Source organism: Fulmarus glacialis, unplaced genomic scaffold (assembly GCF_000690835.1).
Source record: "Fulmarus glacialis isolate BGI_N327 unplaced genomic scaffold, ASM69083v1 scaffold613, whole genome shotgun sequence".
Lineage (NCBI taxonomy): Eukaryota > Metazoa > Chordata > Aves > Procellariiformes > Procellariidae > Fulmarus > Fulmarus glacialis.
Window position 1 is genome coordinate 33,764 of NW_009204622.1, and position 21,966 is coordinate 55,729.

A 21,966-nucleotide genomic window follows, 5' to 3' on the forward strand; every position below is an offset into this window, starting at 1 on the left:
CTTCTTTAAACTGAACTGCCCACCGCCTTTACAGCTGACAGTTTCCTGACAGCCGGAGTGTAAGCAGAGATAACTAGTAGGTTAGTACACATATATATATAAAATATACGAATATTATATACGCCGCTTGGTATTTTCTGCTTAAAAAGGGGATGGGGAGAGCTTTTCGTTCGTAGTCTCTGCGGTTTTGGTTAAAGAGCAGCCACTGCGAGCAGTCGCTAATTTTAACGGCAGATCTGGAGAGGTACGCAGGGGCTGCCGATACCCAGCTGCAGTCAGCGTAAAACAATAAATAGGCAAATTTATGTCCTCGTCTCCCAAATTTCTTCCCTTTCTTTATTAGGGAGCAAACTATTGTTACATTAAATATTCAAACTACACAAAATCTCAAGGGCTTTCCTTTCCCAAAATGTGTTACCAGTATTCATGCATATGAAGAACAGTAACCCATATACAAACGGCACCTTTTTTAATGAGCAATATATGTCAACATGACACCTTCTTATGAAATGCAGCTTTTTAGGTTCTGCCTTTGTGGATGTAATAATTGAGATGTTTCTAATATATGCAGTTACATTACCTGCTCATTGTTTGCGATTTTGTTCCTCTCCTAACTTTATGCTGTTTATAATGCTTCTAGCACTTACCTCAATTCATGCTCAGTTTTATTTAATTAGAAATATAATTTTCTGCTACATTAATTATAAATTTGAGTGAGACGTTGGCACAGAATTTCCTCAAGCATTCTTTTTAGAAGAGGAACAAATATCACAGGGAGTGGGAAAGAAACTATAACACCAGATGCAGGTGTAAAAATATTGATACCTTAAAACCGAAACAATTTAATAAATACATGAGAGAAAAAATCAATTATTTGTAATTATTTAATTCATGCATCTTCTTGTTTTAGTGCAATATTTATCGAAACAACTGGGTTAATGCTAGAAAAGTGTCATGGCGATTTGTCTCAGAATCTGACATATTTTGAAAGCGTGCTTCTAGAACCAGCTCTAAATATGCTGAAATCTGAGTTTTAAAAACTGTATTATTTTTAAATCATCATTTTAATGTTTATATTTTGCTTGAAATATTTTTTCCCAAAGCTGTAATGTTTTTGTGAACGTGTCGATGATATATAGATACCAGCAATGCATATGCATGCAGAATGCAATGTATATAGTGTATATGCTTCTTCAAAGTACCCTGATGCTTTGATTTGTAACTGTTTAAGGTTTTACTTAAAATTCTGAACACTGCGCAGAGCATAGCCATTTCAATGGAATACTTCAAATAGTAAGTCCTAAAGGTGACACAACAAAGGAAATACCTTAGATACTGCGGCTTTTATTTATAAAGGAAATGCTCACATAGTCCAATGAAGGAAAACTTTACCTGTTTCCATTTCTATAGGAAAAGCAGTTCTATTAAACCATCGCTTTGTTGCATGAATTTGCAAGCGCATCATCTGATTTGTATGAGCAGAATGAAATATTTGCATGCCATCTAATGGATTGATGTACATCCTTTTTCCTAATTTCTAAGCATTTTGCTTATTGCAAACATTAAAAAAAAAATCTTCTTACTGTGCAGCACTCATCTTACAGTGGTTTTTACAAAGGCGAAATTCCAAATAGAGGACCAGAAATTATTGTGTTTTACAGTGGGGAAAAACATGACTCTCTTCCTTATTATTCTCTCCTGTGGAACTATTTTGCTATTTTTATTTTACACGCTTACACACATGCACACGCACACACATCTAGTTTAGCTCTGCGAGCAATTTTCCAGAAAACAGGTGTCTGGTAGTCTGAGTACCATATATCTGAATGTCATTCTTGGGCAAATGCTTATGTCAGTGAGTAGCTGCTATAAATACATTTATATTTTTCATAGTAGCTATCATTCAGGGCTCTTAAGGGACTTTCGCACACCAAGCTTCCTGTTGTCCTTTTAATGCAAAGTAAAGATGGGAAAATTGAGGTGCAAAGGGGGGATATTTGCACAAGGCCATTTAGCAAGGTAGCGCAGGGACCAGGGATGGAGACTTCTTTTCCCTGCTCTAAACATTGACTCACGCTCCCTACCAACTTTCATCATGAACCTCTTCAAGTAAAAAAAATGACCATACCTCGGCATTAAACGCTGGGCACAGCACACCTCCTCAGCGGAACAGAACCAGGCTGGCACGAGGGGCCAGGGCTCTGCGGAGGTGCAGCGATACACCTGCTCGGGAAACATTGCCAGTTTGGGGCTCACGGTGCCACGTATTGTCTTCTGTCTGTTACACGTATGCTCTTTTACAGCTCGCACCGTAGCTCTCATTCTCTGCCAAAATCTCCAGGGTGATTCCCACGAGCGGTGAGGTTTCTGGGCTGGGGATCACCACCTCGGAAAAAGCAATTCTTCCCGCACCTTTGTTGTATTCCTGGATACATATCTCCTAGCAAAACGAGACATGGAAACACGATGAGAATCTTGTGGCTGTACTTCCTACCTAAGCACGTCTTTGCCTACAGCATCATGGCATGAAAGAGCCTGCTAATGATTCTTAAATGTTCATTACTGTAGATCTTCTCCCAGAATATACTTCTCACCTTGAATGACCCATGTGTTGAATTTTAACTAAGGGAACCCATGATAGTAAGTCTGTCATGATGCTGGCTTTTTTTTCCTCTCCAACTCTTAAAAGCCTTTTATTATAGGACTGCTTAAGGCATTCTTCAATTAGCATGTGCTGTATTGTGGCTGGAACAGCTGTTTACCATTTAATAAAGCATGGCATAATTTATTTTCAGAGTCTAGCAACCGTCTTTGCTATTACACTGGGGGAGAAACACAGTAACTGCATTGTTCGCAGCACTGATGAAAGAACTATAGACTTTATTATATGACCTCATAGAACTATTAACTTACCCCCCACTTCTATTTCAATATGTATTTACCTGACAGTCTGTGCATTGATTTCTTACCCAGAGGTTCTACATTCTCAGTCACCTCTGGGGCAAAATGAAAAATGTCTATGTTTTATGTCCCTCACATTAGGCAGCTAATTATATATTTGTACCGTAATTTCCTTCCCTTCCCCCATCTCCAGGGGCAAACTCCGTATGCACCACTTAGACTTTTTCTCCTTAGTCATTGGAGAAACAATAGAGTTGTTGGGAAATGGTAGGAGCTTGGCCACCGCTCATCAGGGGGCTTTCTGTTCATTTAGGTCTTTTTCTTCTTAGATCCCTCCTTCCCTGTTTAGCTCTTTGTGTGGGGGATGAATCTGAAATGCACCTTAGAAGCATCTCTGGTGGGTTCTGCTTCCTCTGCAGCAATGTGGAGCTATATGCAGTCATAAGGCAAGTGGCAAACTCCCCACATCCATGTTGCAGGTGACACTGGTTCCCTCCTAGGAGAGACTGCAGGTCATCTGCACCACCTGACATCAGTTGCGTGGCGTGACCAGAAGGACAGATGGCTGCTGCATGGAGCAGCATCCGTGTGGCAGGTGAGCATGACTCTTCCGTAGGCACCGTAGTGCCTACAGTGAGCAAGGTCATCCCTGAGGGTCCCTCACCTCCAGCCCGTTCCCAGCAATCTTGTTGAGCTGTTGCTGAACTGTCTTTGAGATCATTCCTTCAGGTGAGAAGGCAGCAAACGGAGCTCAGCGATGCTTTGTCGCAACTAAAAGGTACAGGTACAGCCTTGAGTGATATCCGTGTCGTGCAGTACATGGCACAAAGCTCTGAACTAGCTTCCGGATCCGGAAACAGTGGCAATGCAAGTGGTTCGTTAGCTGGGCCGTGAACCTAATTAGCCCCGGTGGAGTGCTACACAGGCACAGTCGCAGCATTTAGCTGACCCTGAACTGTACCACTATGCTGTGCCAGTTAGACCTACCCCCAGGCTGGGAACCAGCTTGGCATATTGCATTCTTATTCTTATTTGAGTTGAGGCATTAGATTTGTTTTTAAGTTGCTCAAGTTTGACAATGAAAATACGTCAGCCGAGTATCTGCAAATTTTTAGATCCAGCCTGTGCATGTAGATGGATTTATATGCATGATTTAAAGTAAAGCATGTGTAGAAAGATGAAGTTTATACGGCTGCTTTGTAGAAACGGATGTAATATTGATGTTGACTTTACTGGTAGAAGTTTAAGGATGTCACGATGCATGAGTGGTGGTGCAAAGCAGAGCCCTGAGTGCATTGGGAGGTCATTTTTAACTTGAATTTATTTCTGCAGTATCAGGCATAGATCATTGTGCACTGTGCACAATCATCCTTGCTTTTCATCTGAGTCAATGAGAGTGGTTAAAGAAAATTTAAAATGAAACAAAATTGTAACTTGATTAAAAGCAGATAGTAAATTAGGCCAGAATACTCCTTAAAATTGCATTTTAGCTTTAAACTGAAAGTTTGATGATCTGACTGCATGACTGAAGGGACAGAGTAGCAGACGGTGACATAAACGATGTTGCTATATTTGCTCCTAAGATGAACAAGGGTTTTTTAAAGTTGTGTGATTTAGGTTTTCAGAGTTAACACTCTATTGACCAAACAACAAAATTCCCACCTCCCAGATCTTTTTCAAACTATAGATGGTGGCATTACATCAATTATGTCTGGTCATGCTTCAGATTTTTTGAGCCAAAATTAAGGCTGGTAATACTTACTTGAAATGAAAGCTTAGATTGTTTCACAGAACACAAATAACCTAATTAGGGAAGGATATAGAAGTAAATCTATATTTTGTTTAGAATGTCTGGTTTTGAGGTGTTTGAAAAATGGAATTCATCCGTGCTAACTTTACATAAAGAATTCTTTCATGGAGTCTGCAGAGAAAAAAAGGCTCGGTTTCATGAACTTCAGCAGGCGCTGGACAGAGTTTGGCAAATAGTTTGCTCTACACAGATGAAACAAACTGAAAGTCTGCGCTGAGGGGAATGGCTCAGCTACATTAGATTACGATCCACAGTGGTGAGGGCAATATATAAACCCCGGGTGCAAAAGGACAAAAACACCCCCTGCATTAACTATTGGACTTCAGATTACATACAATCATTTTCTTCTACGATAATGGTATACAGCAGAACAGTGTGAGAAATAGCAGCTTCACCTGAAAGAGGTTTGCGCCTCCAGTCTTCAGTGTGCGGACCACGCTGCAGATGATACACAAGTGCTAAATGTCACACACAGCCCAACCGAAGCCGGGTGGGATTACTCACATACCCGGGTTAGCTAAACATGAAAGCAAAACACACTCAGAGAAGTAGCGTGTCGCTGTGCTGCAAGGCTACAGCCATGCTTTACCATCGCATTTCCATCTGCCCGCGATCCAGCTACCAACTTAAATTTTTAGTAGCAAAGGCCCCAGAGATGTACCGCAGCTCACCCTCAGCACAGGGGAGCTGCGTTTCCAGGTGGCACACACTGGGTACCCTTACAAACAGTGTTATGAATATCAGCGTACTTCCAACGTCGAGTTAATTCTTCAGTGTCTGACTTCGCTTTTAAAATAAAACGAAGGGTACTGAGGTGAAAAGGTTTCTCTGCTCTAGTTTGGCAAAACTAACCCTCTTTTCACAGCATTACCAAACAAGGCAAACACTGAATCAGCCTTTGATTTTAGTAGACGTTTAAGCACGCTTCAGCAATTGTGTTTGAATGCCTTCCTTAACATGCTTAAACTGACTGGACTGTTTTATTTGTCTTTTCTTTTTCTTCATCTTTTTTGCAGTATCTAAAATCAGGGACAAGGGTTTAAGCTAATTTGGATAGACATCTAAGCCATGTTATCTAACTGCTCCCATGTTACGAGGCTTGTGATTTTACATTTTCAAAAATAATTCAGCACCCAGAGAGCTGAGCTCTCGTGGAAAGCTGGCTGCCTCACCTGCAGCTGGGGAGCGTTGAAGGCTCAGTGCTTCGATCTGTTGAGCATCCTGGTTTGCAACTTCATTGCGTTCCCCTCTTTTGACACCCCAGTTTTGCCAAGAAAAGACTTTAAAAGAGAGCGACTTAGAGAAGGACATATAAGCAGCAACGAGGATACAGGAGAGAATCCAGAACTGTTTCAGAAGTGGCCGTTTTCTCCTGCATTCAGTTTGTTCCCCACCTTTTTCCTTTCTTTCTAAGGAGTCTCCATTTTACTGGCCCCTGCTGATTACTAGACCAGAGTTAATTCAAGCAGAGTCACCAGAAGTCTTTTACTGGGTATCAGTGAGTGCAGTCAGGAGGTCTGTGGATGAGCAGGGTGAATGGGTACTCTCTGCTCTTGTTTCTCCTGCGCTGGCGTGCTTTAACTTCGGTAGGCAAAGTGGGGCAGCTTCTCCTCTTCCCTTGGCTGGAAGCATGTTTCATTTTCAATGAGCATTTAGAAAGCCGTTCCAGGGAATGGAGGATGGGTGGGAGTGAAATAAGTTTTCCAGGCATTCATAAAAATGCATGTGGGACAAATTTACTCGCTTCCTTTTTTCTACAATTTGACAGGGAGGACTTTCAAAAATATCTTGTGGGAAGTAGGAGAATATAGACTATTTAAAGCCAGTAGTACTTGTGTCCCTGAGTCACTTAGAAACGTCTAAGAAGTCTCCACCTAATAATCTAAATAATACTCAGCAAGCAAAAATTACATGTTCTCTAAAACTATGCTTTTCAATGTGCTTTGTAATCTAGATCCTTAGATAATTTTTCTTCTCTCTCATTAACTTTTAGGTTCTTTTATGTGGTTTTATGCTTCTCCAAATAGCATCTTATGCTTATGCTGTCTGAAATACTTGCTAAGGGCCAAATTCTGCATTTCAGTGCATGCAGCTTGAATTGAAATCCTGAATAATACACAAACCTACTAGGGAAAAAAAGGTGATTGTCTATTTCAGTAAATGTCTGATTACATTTAAAACTCTGGGTGTGTTGTTTTGATCCCTCATGCACTGTGAAGAACAGAGGTTTGAATGTAGCATTTCACATTTTCATAGAAACAGTATCTAGCAGGGATATTACAATGTGAAGATTAGGTCTCACCTCCTTGTAACGAATAAATTGAGACCAAAATTAAGTGAGTTGCCAGGGTCACCCACTCAGTTAGTGGTGAAGGCAGGTTTAAAACTCAGCTCCCATATATATTTTTTCCCTAATGAACCTAGTTAACCCAGGATTGAGAACGAGGAGAAAAAATAATTCGAAACCATGTGAAACTATCCGTAATTACTGCGCCACAGGAGAAATACCATTTAATGTCTGCTTTGTCATTCCTGAACCTCAAGATGTTTTTTCTCCTTCGTTTTCCGTTGTGCAAACAGACATTTTGTACTCCTACTGGAAACCCAGACGTCTTATCCAAATCCTGCAACATTTTAATATAAAATTAGAGTAGACGAAAGAGTGCTGTTGGTAGCAAATCGGTGGATCCTATAGAGGACAGTTGTCAAACAAGAATAGCAAAGAGGAGGAAGATTGTGGGAGCAGCTGTAACCAACAACATTAGATCCTGAATTTTGTGAAAGTCCACATAATTTGACAGGGAATTATGACCCAGATCAGTTTCATCTTAGCGCACACGCAGTTCTGCCTAACGGTGCAGTTGTGTGATGGGGCTTTTCTAAGCTAATGATGAGAACCAGCTGCCCCGCTCCCTATTCAGGGCCTCACCCAAAATCTGTAGGAGTGGATGGAAATTGGTGTTTAATGTGGTTAAATCGGGTCCCTCTAGAACGCACATGCCTCATAAGTATAGTATAGTTTAGTCAATGGCTCGGCGCTTTTGCATATCTGTCCACTCTTCCTTTCTTCTCTTTTTCTTGTCCTTCCCCTCCCAACTTTTTCCCTTTTCTCATCTCACAGTACTTAACCTTCAGGTTTCTGTTTAGTAAACCTACCAAAGTAGAATCAATAGCCTGGTGCTTAATCACACTTTTTGCTGCTGAAAATGTCAGGTTTGGGTTTGTTTGTAGAAGGGCTTCTGCATGTCTTTCATTTTTCAGCTCTGTGCTGGATGTTCTGTACCCGTCAAATCCATTAAGAACGAAAGCTTTTGCTGTGGCTGATTGTTCTAATCTCTGTTGTTGTACATATGGTGTAAATATAAAATTTCAGATGTTGGTTCAGAATATCAGGAGAAGAGATCCGTCCTGGTACTTTTAAATTTTCTCATGAAATCAGTAAGGAACAGTTTTGTAATCTGCTGAGGTAGCTAGGGCGTAGTCTAACTACCTGTAAGTAGATGTGAAAGGAGTGAGTTTAAGCATTCTCTTACCACAGAGAAAATGGTAAATAAAGCACAGAATGGTACCAGGCAGATGTGAGTACTATGTAGAAATGAAATCCTTGCTGCTTCTTTGGTAATACAGACAAAGCAAGAGACCGTAGCTCAGTGCATCAGCTCCAGCTAAGAGCCTGCCAAGAAACTTATTTCTTCTCTCCAGTAGTGAAATTCATATGTTTTAGAAACTTGTTTGTGTAACAGGTTTGAAGAGGGGAGGAAAACAAAACGGCATATGGAGAGTGGAGGGCACATACTCCTGTGCAAAGGAGTACATGAAGGTGGCTCCTGACTGATCTCTTGATCCTTGGACAAAACTGAGGAGAAAGTCTAACAAATGCATCGTTTTGCAGTAAATTAGATCAGATTTCCGCATCTCCGCACTCAGTCTGTGAGCTGACAGTTCAGTAAAATGTTCCCTTGTAAGGTTCGCCCTCTTAGGAAAAGGGGCAATAATTCATCATTAGAATTTCAGAGTCCAGGTGTAGATGAAAACTGATGGAGCCTCCAGCGAGGCAGGGAAAGTGCACAGAAGAAGAAAATTTTATCTGAAGCCTAATTCCCTGGTTACAGCAGAGAATAATTAAGATAATATTGCTTCAAGAGTTCTTTAATGATTAAAAATCACATATGCAGAATCCATAAATTGGAGGGCAACAAATTGGAAGGATACAGCGTCGGAGATCTGTTTTGTGCACGTTGTAGTGGGAAGCACACCGGTGGCACAACAGCAGCCCGGGCAGCCACAGGAGACCAGGCCCATTCCAAGGACTTTGTTTAGATGCAACAAATCATTTGTCTGTTATTAACCCAGAGCTTGTAATTATGCAGATTGCCATAGATTTTCCTGGGCATGGAAGTGAGATTGAGGGTTGTTCACACTATAGCAGGCAGCTCAGGGCTGGCCATGCATTACTGAACTTGCCACATTTATCATGTTGACTGATGGCAGCAGAAGCAGGTCTCAGGTCCCAGTGGTTAATGTAGTGGGTAATTAACTGTCATTTGCCTAGTAATAGGCTGATGATCAATGGTTTGTGTGGAAACAAATTCTAATCAGGTAGCTGATAAATGCTCAGGGAGCGAGAGCAATTGAAATTGGGGGAAACTATGTCCAGAATTTCAAAATGGCATTGTGGGGTTTTTATTATTATTATTAATGGGAGAAAACTATGTTCTTCATATAAACAGCTTTATCCAAAATTAACAATAGCTAATATAAATCTCACATGTTTTTTTGTATGTGGTGGGGAAGAACTAACAGCCAGGAAGGCCTCCTTCCCTTTACGTAATTGAAAAATTCTAATATATCTGGTGCTTAGCTGAAGCAGCTTCTGTGGGGGTCTCTTATTTCAGGACTGCGGAAATCTGCACACAGTGGACTCTGGTGCGGTAAATCTCCATCCTTCGCAGTGCTGAATGACAATCCCAAATTGTTTCACTGCTCTGCAACATGCAAACTGCGATTCTAGCCGTAATGGATTTCCCCTTTCTCAGGCACGCAGGCACACCCCTGCACGGAGGACGTGGCTGAGGAAGGTGACACGGCCTGCCCCCAGCACGCTCTCCAGCAAGGAGCGTCTCAAGCATTCAGTTGTTGCACCTAAACTGCCTAAGCATCGAGGTGCTGTCTGACCCCTCCACACTGAGCTCGGAGGCGGTGGGACCGTTCTCATGTTTGCGTTTAAATGTTGCTGTTGTAGAGCCTGAAAGCCTGACTTTCTTTTTACTGTAACCATATAGAATAGCAGTACTATGTACCTACAGTCCTTACTCAGTACCTTTTGCCGCCTGATCTGCTTTCCTCGTACAACTAAACTACCATCACCTTCTACATAGATGTGAAGGAAAACGGAGCTGGGCCTTTGGTCGGTGGGTTTAGTCTTTTCTAATGCAAAGCCAGCCAACGACTGTGGAAGGCAACTCAGTCTTGTGTCCTTAGAGATGAGGAACGAAAGTCTGAGTGAGATTTAGGTAACCTTGGCGAAACCCGTGCATGGTGGAGATAGAACTGGAAGAGAATGTTTTACAAAGGGAATATTTATAATTTGTTTAAGTAATCTATAATTTTAGTAGTCGGACTTAACAGAACTGGAGGTTGACTGGAGTCATTCTAACAAGAGCTGATGAGGGTGGCCTTGTCCCAGCACTTCTCCCAGCAATCATGGTAACCAGCATCTCAGACAGGAGAAAGAGTCGCAAGTGGAAAAAAACCCAGGCACGTATTATGTAGGCAGCACACCTTACATAGAAGCAGAAGGTAAAAGGATGTGGAATTAAGTAGGCTTGTTGGTAACCCATGAAATGCAGTAAAATGGAGGGATGTGATTAAAAAACTGCGTTCATTTTTATGTTACCAAACTGAATTTTCTACAGAGCACCTTTGAATTCATTAGTTTAGAACTGCTTTTAATTTGGTGTTTCCCTTGAGAGCCATTATATTTTTCTGCTGTCAGCCTGATGTTGAGGAAAAAAAGAAAACTGGCAGATGTGGCGTTTTCATCTAGTGTGCTTCATAGTTAAAAACAGCATTAACTGCTATGCACAAGCAGAGCATTACTTTTAATAATCCATCACAACTATTAAGTAGTTTAAATAAACTTAGTTTCAAAGATTGCTGCCATGTAGAGCTAACGTATTTTTTCTTGTTCATTATAATCCTTCTATGTTACAAAAGGATGCATATGTGTGATTTTTTTTTGTAATACACCCACTTGAAAAGTATTGAAAAATCTTTAGCAAAGAGAATTTTAAAAAAATGTATATAGATGTCTGGCAAAAACAGCATTTCATATTGTTCTTACAGTATTTTATACTTCTACTCCTGATGTGACTATATATAGTTTACAGCCTCATTTACTTTAATGTGCTACCTGAATAACATAATCATAGCAATAACTATGGTATAGGGTTGTAAGGTGCATGAACCGCTAATGCTTTCTGACAATTTAAATGACTTGTTCATAAAATGTTCTTTTAATAATAGTGGTAAAGCTTTTAGCACTAGATGTCAAAAATGCGAAGAATATTGGCTTTTTCAAGTGTTATTTCTTTTCTAGCTAAAGTGTGTTTTAATAATAAATAGCACCAAAAGCCAAGGTTATGTGGCTCTCGTCTGTACGGCAGGATCCGAGCAGAAGACTCTCCCCGCCTATGCAAACAGCTTGACCTCGGTCTGCACAGTTATGTAACATCCCTAATGTCTTTACTATTTCTTTGTTTAGTTTAACACGATGTTTCTTTTATCAAGAAAGGTCAGTATAACCTGCAGGAAAAAATAACATCGCAATAGGTGCAATATTAGTCTGTCAATGCTTCGTAAAGCTCTCTCCGGCAAAAAGGACTACGCCTTTTGTATCGTAAATTGGGCAGGCTTGTACCACCAAAGACCAGCCTTTCCAAAGGGAGGTGTGCTGGGAAGTCAATCAAAGGCCAGGCAACTGCTGGGGGGGGGGAATAAAAAGATAAAAAAAATAAAGTGTGGTTTTCTTTTCAGTTAAGCATCTTCAGGAATACATTTCTTTCTGTATCTCCAGGTTATTTGGCGTTACAGGAAACTGTGCTGCCTGCAGTAAGCTCATACCTGCTTTTGAGATGGTGATGAGGGCAAAGGACAATGTTTATCACCTGGACTGTTTTGCATGTCAACTTTGTAATCAGAGGTAAGAGAATTTCTTGGGTCTGTTCCATAAGCTAAGTGCTAATTCGGCACTGGTGCGGGCATACATTCAAGTGAAGAGGAAACATCTACCTGTAGTGGAAGCCCAAGACTGAGAGTAAGACCTGAACACTTTTCCTGGGACTGATACAGAATATCTTTCATGAGCTTGGCCAGAAAACTTTTTGTGCCTCAAATCCTGCATCGATAAACAAGAATAATGTTGCTTCCTCTCCTTCAAAGGGCTGTCTGTCAAGCTTAATTAATATATATAAAGGACTTTGAGATCCTTTTCTGCAGAAGAGCATAGCAGTACCATTTGTCATTATTACATTAATTTCACTTTAATTCTTCATTTTTATCACGTGTATTTCTTTTAAAGTACATGTTGTTTCTTCCTGTTGTTGGAACTGTAGTCATTTAAATTTAAAAGATCTTGTTCCCATCATTTTCTCTGTAGCAGCATTGGACTTCTTACGCCCTATTTTTATTTCCATATCCTACCTATAGGTTATAAAAATCCCAAGGATCCAAACCTGACACTTTGTTCTGAAGCATCACCCATATGGTACAGTTGCAGAATGGATGTCAGAAATGGTAAAATTGTTAACAACTGAATTTTTCAGAGGAGAATACGACCGAACTTATAGCAACCATATTCAGAGTGGTGGCCAAATCCTGTCAGAGATTTCACTGAGAACTCTACTTCTGACTCCACAAGAGCTGCTAGCAGCTTTGCCAGTGACTTAGAAGTCAGGTCTAGGAAATGAGAGAACCAATTATGTCCGCTCCTTAATGTACCTATTATGTTTTTTTCAGTTATTACGTGATCCTATTTAGAGTTTTATAGCATTCGTATTGTTTTTCATTTTCGGGTGGGGAGAAACACATGAGATGTACATTTCTAGGGAAGTAACAAAAAATTAGGAAGATAATAGTCTAACATGCCAAAGTTAGATACAGCTCTAAATAAGCTTTGCTAACTCACCTTGTCCTGCAGTGTATTATTTTGTAACACTGTAGTCATTTAAAAATCAAACCTCCCTAAAGAACCATAAAATGTACAGCTGCTAATAAGTGTAGCACACTACAATTATGCTCTTTAAAAAAAGCCAAATTGACCTTTTTCATCATGTTGCATGGGAAATTAAAATACCAGGCAAGTAATAACCACTGCTTAAACTATATAATAATGCAAGGTAATTATAGCTTCTAATGCTATTTAAAGTCCTATATCAATTTTGTCTTGCCACAGAACTAAGAGGCTGTATTCTGAGTAAGGCAGGCAGAGCCTCCGATCGTACCCACTTAAGACACCCGCACACTCCTAGGTTTCGCTTCTTAAACCCTTCACATCCCTGTTTTTTTCAAACCACGATTCTAGTATCATTATTAAAGTGCCTAATATATTTCTGTTGTTTGCTTCATTTATTACATGCCATAATGGGGCTGCATATCTTTAGTGTTGGTTATGCACAATTAGCACTTAGTTATTGTCTTGTCACTTCAGCCCACACAAGACAAACTTCTTTAATGTAAGAAGTCAGCTAATCTTCATCAGTCAAGCAAAGCAGACAATGTTTGTTACCCTGAGTGCAAAAGATTTTCATCATAGTTAGCACTCTTGGATCTGAGGAAGTGAACTTTTTTTTTCTTCCCCCATAAGAGTGAAGCTGTTCTGATTATTTTTAATATTCCTCTTTTACGATTACAAACATGAACTAATGTATGATTTCACTTTGCAGATAATATACATCATACTATGCCCTAGGGCCACTGATCCCCCTGGAAAAGTGCTGTTGGGTGCTTCTGAAATAGAGCTTTCCTGGGATATTTAATAATTCTTAACCTTGTCATTCCTGAGCCTTCAATCTAGTCTTTTATTTGATTTTTACTTTGCATGTAGTTTTGGCAAAGGATTATGAAATAATCTTACAGGAGTCTTAGGCTGGGAACAAAAGAATTGATTTACCTGAAATACAGTCTAGTTCATCTAGTCAAAACAGGGAGCAGTTCCAGAAGTTTCAAAGAATTGCAGAAATTCTCAAAAGTGGCCCTAATCCTGATTATATTGCAATAGCTCTCATGGAGCCTAATAAAACAGACTGCCTGTAGGGTACCTTTCTTCCTCACAATTTGGGGCTACTGGCACTCTGAAGAATTAATTTTGTTGTTTTTTTATAATAAATACTATTTCATGGATGCTCCAGCTTAGCTCTTCTGTGGTTCCTGTGGCAAAGCATCCCACTGACTACATTGTCTCATTAATAAATAGCTTTAAATCTTTTGTTTTTCATTACTTGTGTAACAATAAAAGATAGAAATGCTAGACACCTGACCCATCACCAGTTCTGGAGTTTTTTTATATCTGCTGTGAAACCTCTATTTCTTTTCTTTTAAACTGAATAATCTTGTCAGTCTCCATGCCATTAATAATTTCTGTTGCCCTTCGCAGGATCCTTTTTTCTTCCTCTAGTTAAGCTAATCAAAACCAAACAGCAGATTCTGAGTGAGGATGAGTTTATAAGATAGCTGTTTAATTTTCTTTCTTTATTCCATGCTGCCCCTTTGTATGCAAAATAATGCTGCTGAGCTTTTTTAGATCTGCTCTTCCCTTTCACTCCAGCCACTATCCCTAATGTGGTATTTATTTATTGAAGAGAATATTTTTATTTACAAATGCACCAGAGATATCCAAAAATTGCCAACAGAGGTAGCAAGGCTCACCAGCTATTGCAAGACATGTATGTTTGACCTTATTCCCCACCTTCCCATTCTCTTCCCCAATTAAATTTTAAATCCTTTGGGTCATTCTTTATACTGATACAAGTACAACATAGCTGGAGTACTACCAGAAAGTATGTAACGGTCTCTGTTCGGTTCCATATTTCAGATTTTCAGTTATCATCTACCATTTAGGCTTTTTCCTAACAGAATATATACAACGCTCATGAGTAGACTAAAATGTTTCTTCAGTTTGCATTACTTTGTCTTTGCCAACACTGAATTTCTTCTGACATTTTGTGCCTGGTTGTGCCTTCCAATGCCTTCTGCCTTCCAAGCTAGCTAATAATTATATTAACTCACATCACACCAATCCTTGGGGCAACCTGTTCTTTGGGCTTGCTATTGCATGGCCCTCATATTCCTGCCCTTTAAATAGTTGATCCTGGCCCAGGTGAGAAGGGCCTGACCATTTTTGCCTAGTGTTTTTGTGAAAGATTTGGTGTTTTTTCTGCTTTTATGTACAACTTCACTATTTGCTTTATTATTTTTGAGTATCTATAACTCACCATCCAGCTCAAGTCTCAGTGTGGATGGTAGTTAGACCCCTTTGATTTCAGGGGACTTTTGTTCGGGCCATAAACTGCATCTCTGAACTAACTCATAATGTACCAGTCCCCTTTTATTGGCCTCCTGAAGGCTAGGTTTTCAGAGTCAGGAGAAAACCACATCATCTCACATACTGTATTCTAGTAAGACAGACTGTAGACAGGACTGTAGACACAGACAGGACTGAAGGAGATCTCCTGAGCACTGAGCCTAGTCCCCTGGTGTCAAATACGCACTGTCTCGTATTTTCCCTTTCATAAAGCTATTCATCTCTAGGATCTAATTGCTCTGTCCAGCCATTTTTTGACATATTTTCCCCATTTTTTCTTGATACTGATGCTTAAAGCTGTGAATATTAAGCTCTGCTCCTAGCCTAAAGGTTTTAGCATCCCCTTATCTTTCATGTCTCTGTCCAGCTTACTCCTAATTTGAAGTTTTTCCATCTCTTAAATACCCACAGAGCTTAGTGACAGTCATCTTAATGGTGTGAGTGCTCCCTTTTCTTCTCTGTAAACATATTAAAGTTCTCCTTAGAAGCACTTCACCTCACATTGGCAGTAGCCCCAATATAGTTGATTTCTGCAGAAATTTTGAAGGGAAAAAAATGGAAACCACTGGAAAGATAAACTTGTAAACAGACACTGCCTTTCACACTTTGTCAGGTTGCATGTGTGTGACGAGCAAAATGGAGTGGAAAATCTTGTGAGTGGGCTCAGCTGTATCTTTGCTTGACACTTTTGACTACAGCGATGATCTCAGTCTGCCTTCGGCTTTCCCACTTTCCGGAGTTTCAGTGTCCTTCCTTTCACTCTGTCGGCTGCTTTAGCAGCTTGTTCCATACTTCTGTGATATTTTCTCTCTGCTGTCTGAAGTCAGCTCGGGGTATGGTTTAAAACCCCCATCTGCTATCACTGAGGGGTGTTTAAATCCACTGTTCCATCCTTCTATCTGAAACAGCCTTTATTTTAACGGGAACTGAACTGAAAATGGTTACCTACTCATTCAAATCGCTGTCCTGATGTAGCTGTAAACACTTGCCTCCAGTATAAACTGTAAAATGCCCAGACAATGCTGCCTTTGTTCTCTATCATGCGGCGGGGAGGGAATGCAATGCCAGGCACATCCTTACTTCAAACACCAACATTAGATTTTTGCATGAGTGGTCATTTTATAAATTCTGAAGACCTGAATACTGCTTATTTTCATTGAGTGTCACTAAATTTAGAATAAAAATTAATACATTTTCCATACCTGCTTTTAAAAAAATAGTAATGAAAAGCACACCAAGTTGAGGTTTGTCGTTGTAAGTTGAACTAGGATTCTGTGTGTATATATACTACATCATACTGGTAAAAATGTACAAATGCAGGCACAGCTCCCACTTTCCAGCCTTTGATAACAAATGGACATTTTGACAGAACCCATGGAATTAGTAAACCATAGGTGTGGACTGATGAACTGTGATGTAAAAAAGTGGCTTTGTTCTCTTAGTGATGCATATAGGTTAACATTAATTTAAGTTATACTGGAAACTCAAAGGAGCTTCAAAAAAAAAGAGGAGAGGTCAAAGTTACATCACTGAGCGCACAAAGAAGAGTAGAAGGGTGTGGGTGGGGTAAGTAAGTCTGAGCTTTCTTTACCCTAGAGGAGATCAATTAAATGCTTCCAGATTTTGTTTCTTTCTACAACAACAAAGATCTGACATTACCAGAGGAGGCACTTCACACACAGCCATCTTTGTTCACAGCAATATTTCTCTTACTTTCTTAAGAAGTCTTCGGTACCTTGACACATGTCCTGTACATCAGAAAAGATGACAGACAGTAGTGAGATCTCCTTAAATATCTCTTCTGAATGAAGTAGCTATTTCTCAAAGTGTAAGTTTTATACTTCTTGTGATTAGTCTAGGCACACCTTCCCCTTCCAAACAAGGTGATAACAGAGGTCATTTTGTAATATAAGTGGCCTTCCTTTTGCTATTGTAAAATATGACAGGAGTTCGAGGATGTAGGTTAATTATAATGGTCATTCTACTAATGTCACAGTCGTGTCAAAAGTAGTATTATCAATTTATGGCGGTAAGTCCAATCTGGCATGTTAATGCAGCCTATTGTATATTTTTTCCCGTCCATCTCGCATGCCTATTAAATAAATTGGGTGAGGGTTTTAGGGAAGGCTGAAGACTACCATCTGCCTGCTAGAAGAGTAATAGTCTTGCCTCGTTATATACTCCTAACCCAGTGGCATCTCAATATGCTCCTTGACTCCATTTGATATACGTGCCCAAATTGTGCCCTGATTTACATCGTATGCCAGTTCCATGAAAAAACCACTTGCCAGAGGTGGAAGGCAAAGGCTTGAATTTACCCTTCCATTTTAAAGCTGAGGCAGGTTTAAATCCTAGACTGTGCAAAACCAATCTGAAATAGTTGCAAGATTTAGCTCTTTGACTTCAGAAGAGGCTAAATCTGCTTTTGAGAGTCAAATAAGATTGAAAGTGTGGATGGACAGAATTTGTCATATTTCAGCCGTATAATTGCCTAGTCTCATTGTACTTAGGAGCTAGCATGCCACCTTTAAATGTTTTTCACCTAGTGCTTACCTCTTGTCACCTAATGAGTGCATAATTCACACATTTAATACCCAGGGGCACGTGCAGATCTCACCGTCCATCTTTGCCGATGTGTTTTGGTTGCTGAACTTGCACAATACAAAAACAGTTGCGGAATTTGGACCATAAATATTAGAAGTAACAGGTTTCCCCCAAGGCACAGAGGATCACCCCACAGTGTGCAAACGCAGCCCCAGATGAACCCAGAGGGTGTCTTACCATGCAGACAGACCCTCACCCCACAGGTTATCACACAGCCAAGCGTGTCTAGACAGACCACTGGCAGCCTCTCCGCAAGACAGCTGTACCCTTGGAAGGTAAATGATTTGTGGAACTCTGTATGTTTAAAGCCACTCATGCATAAAGCTGTCAAATGCCATGTAGACATAGGTAGAGCATTTCTGACTCGACATATTAACATAGCAAAAGCAAAAGGCATTGATGCTTTTTATTGGGAAAGGCATCCTGACTCCCTCGTGTAGCTGGTGTAGTTTAATTCAAACCGTGGCACTTCTCTGAGGGCTGAAAAACAAAATCCTTCAGCCAGGATTTTGATGCAAGCAATATTGCAAGAAGTCATATGTGAAAGTATTGCCATGCACATGAATTGCACTTCAGCAGTGTATTTTTCATTTACTAAATATTTTAAACAAATTAGTCTGCTAAGTTCTGTGTTACACAAAGGAACATGTAGCTGAATAACATTCACAGTTTAGAGTTAGTGCTTTGTGCTGGGCAAGCAGAGGTGGTTGTGTCTCCCACTGGTGCCTGACCCGTGGGGAGAGCCGCCCTGTTGCGCAATAGCCCTCTGGTGTGGTGGGCATTGCTAGCGGGATGTCTCCCGCTCAGTCCCCATCAGTAATCCTTGGGCTAACTGTAATGGAGTGACTGATTTGTCACAATACCTAACTTCCCCTGCTTTAGTCCACACTAATCTGTACATTCCTTTAAGAGAAACTAAGAAGGACTTTTTTTAAATTTTTTTGGTTTTTTTAAAGTGACTTCTCTGGGAAAAGCACTTTTACATATTAGCACTAGTTAAGACTCCTTTACCTAATCTGGTAAGATGCACAAAAGAATTTTTGTCAGTGTTGTTGTCAATGGACAAAAATACTAAGGATGGACACTAGAGAAACTGCCAACGAACTTGTTTGCTTCAAGAATTTTGCATTTCAACACACCTATTCAAAATACTTTTGTGCTGTTAGTAGCCTGATATACCAGGATTGGGGTGGGAAGGATAGCAGGAACCTGTAATTTCTATAAAAGTCTTGACCACAAATATCTTAAAGATTTCAGGATCATTCCATAATCTCTATTTTCAATCATCATCAGCAGCAGGCAGTAATCCTACAGAAAAAAAGTCCACAAATAAACAAACCAATTTTCCTTTAAGAGCAGAGCTAATTCTTTTCAATCCACTTTTTTATTACACTATTTTCCCTCTATCTATTTAGCTAGCATAAGGATAAATTTCCAAAGCTACCCAGTTGGAAAATAAATGGGTTCGCTCTTTGTCTAGCATTCCAATCTTCACAAATGTAAATCAGTCCAACTGCTACTCATTTAAACCTCCAACTTCACAAAACATTAAAGGACTGCTTTCAATACACAATTTAATCTGTGACAATTCACCAAGATTTCTGCTTCAACATCATTAGAAATTGACTATCTGATAAAGAAAGACCACTATCAGAGGTCAGGTGGGTCAACCTGTGTCATTTACGTAGTTTTACTGGGTCAACTACAGCAGGCACCACTATTTGAAGGTTAAATTGTTACAATTAAATACATATACAGCTATTCCCATAGCTGCTCTGTTGTTAAATCTACCGTAAACAACACAAGCATTTATATCTGACCCTAATTGTGTCCAAGATGTCACCATTTGGAAATTATACAAAAAAGGACATTATAATCCGTTACACATTAAACAATACTTTATGTAGTGAGATCCATAATTAGCTGGTAGAAACCGGTTTCATTTATTCACATCAGTGTTAAGGGGTTCATTTAGGTTACTTTCTTTCATTTTAATTGGAATAATGTGAGCAGTGCCTCCCAATATATTTTATAGCTGGAGAGTTCACTATAAACAAAGGCACGTAACCCTGCCAAGGCAGTCACTAGGGAAACTCTTTTTCTATGCGTTGGCCCTATTCACTTGCTCCTTAAGTATCTTCAAGAAGATTGGCTTTGTCGGGGGGCAGGGTTGAGGGGGGTGTCAGTGAAGAACCTTCTTATATTCAAGCATACTGCTTAGCTGGGAAATCCTACTTTACTTGGAGTTTTAAGCCAGCCAGCCAGAAGCGTTAACGTTACGTGATTTTCCTGCTCATCAGAGAAAATCAAATGAAATATCTCAGTAGCATTTTGTAGCAATCAGATCATTCTGATGCACGTAATAGTATAACAAGGTAGGTACCGATACCACAAGAGAGAGAGTAGTTAGCTGAGTAACTAAATTTATAATCAACTCCTACAGGGGAAAAAAAAAATTTCTCTGCATACCTGCCTGTGTCTCTGGTTCACACCACAATATATGTAAAGTTGTGTGTATGCTAGAAAAGGTTCTCAGAACCACCGGTTTAAATCAATTCTAGTAAAATATCCAGCTGGAATATAACAAGAAATTCTTACCGGCACACCTGCACAAGACAAATGTAACGTATCTCAGATAAGCTTCCTACTGCATGCGATCACTTTGTTTTCCTTCTGATTTGCGTGAAAGCAGGACGTTTACTTTTCACTCAACTCACTAGCCTGGGATATTTATTCTGTTTTATCTGTGTGCTAGTGACCCGATCCAAGACTCCCACAGTCTTCGGTGAGCACTGAATGAAGTCTTTGGCTGGGGAAGCAAAAGCGCTTGAGTGCACTAGGTTTTGTTGAAAGTACAGGATTAATTCTGATACCAGAGCAATTCCTTTACTGGGCTTTCATATATGTGCACACGCGTCTGCGTGCGCTGCGACAGACAGCAGAGGTGCAAGCCGTGCGGTCAGTACAGCAAAATTGTGAACACTTGTTGTACAATCCTTACATGTAAGATCATATCACATCATTTATCCTGAAATGACCTTTTTTTTCCCTTTGTTATTGTAATTTCAGATTTTGCGTTGGAGACAAATTTTTCCTGAAGAACAACATGATTCTGTGCCAGACAGACTATGAGGAAGGTTTAATGAAAGAAGGTTATGCACCCCAGGTTCGCTGATCTGATGCCACATCATTAAGAATACAAAGCACTATGTTCCTTTATCTTTTTTGCTCAACATGTATATAAGAAATGACACAGGAACCTACTGAATAGCATAGATATAGGGAGACAGAAAGGCTGCGTGAAATAAAAGGCGGACTGCATCTGTATGTAGTGAAAATTGCTCCAGTTCAGAGTTGAATGTTAATTAAAAAGGTACTGTACATACAGCTGGATTCTTTTTGCTTGCTCTTGGGGTTTTTGGTTTGTTTGGTTTTTTTGTTTCTTTTTGTGTCATTTGGCATGAGATGTTTATTTTGGACTATTGTATATAATGTATTGTAATATTTGAAGCACAAATGTAATACAGTTTTATTGTGTTACCATTTGTGTTCCTGTTTGCTTCTTTGTATTGTTGCATTTAGTACAATCAGTGTCTAAACTTACTGTATATTTATGCTTTCTGTATCTACCAGCTATTTTAAATGAGCTGTATCTTTCTAGTAAAAAGCATTAAAGAGCAAATCCCAACCATTATGCTACACTTAGAGCTTAAGAATACTGTTTACATTAAAACTATTTAGAAAAATAATAACTCTAGCAGCACCTGCTGCTAATGATGCTATGGTTAAGGGTCTATCAGCACTTCTGTTATAAGCCTCTATTTTTCAGGGGTTAAGCATCTGCTGTTTAATTGCATAGATTTTCCTCAAAGAGCACTTTTATTTTACTACAAAATTTTGAAAAACAAATCTGACCGGTTTGGGATATATTATAAAAGGTGCAAAAGTTAATGATTTTGGGTGCTGCTTTTGTGCCCCTTAGGCATTCAAAATGCCTGGATTTGATTTTTAATTTAGCTGGAAATTAAGCCCTAATGCAAACCAGTGCCTCTGGGTATCTTATTTTATATAT

General features: G+C 39.7%; 1 protein-coding gene across 1 annotated transcript in view; it reads left to right on the plus strand.

Moving 5' to 3' along the window:
* LMO3 (LIM domain only 3 (rhombotin-like 2)) overlaps positions 1–21,646 on the plus strand; it is a 51,798-nt gene extending 30,152 nt beyond the window's left edge. Inside the window, exons 3-4 of the mRNA XM_009575040.1 lie at positions 11,787–11,912; positions 20,964–21,646. Of these exons, the coding sequence (XP_009573335.1) occupies positions 11,787–11,912; positions 20,964–21,069 (232 nt within the window). The 3' untranslated portion in view covers positions 21,070–21,646. The remainder of the gene's footprint in view (positions 1–11,786; positions 11,913–20,963) is intronic.
* The last annotated feature ends 320 nt before the right edge of the window (positions 21,647–21,966 follow it).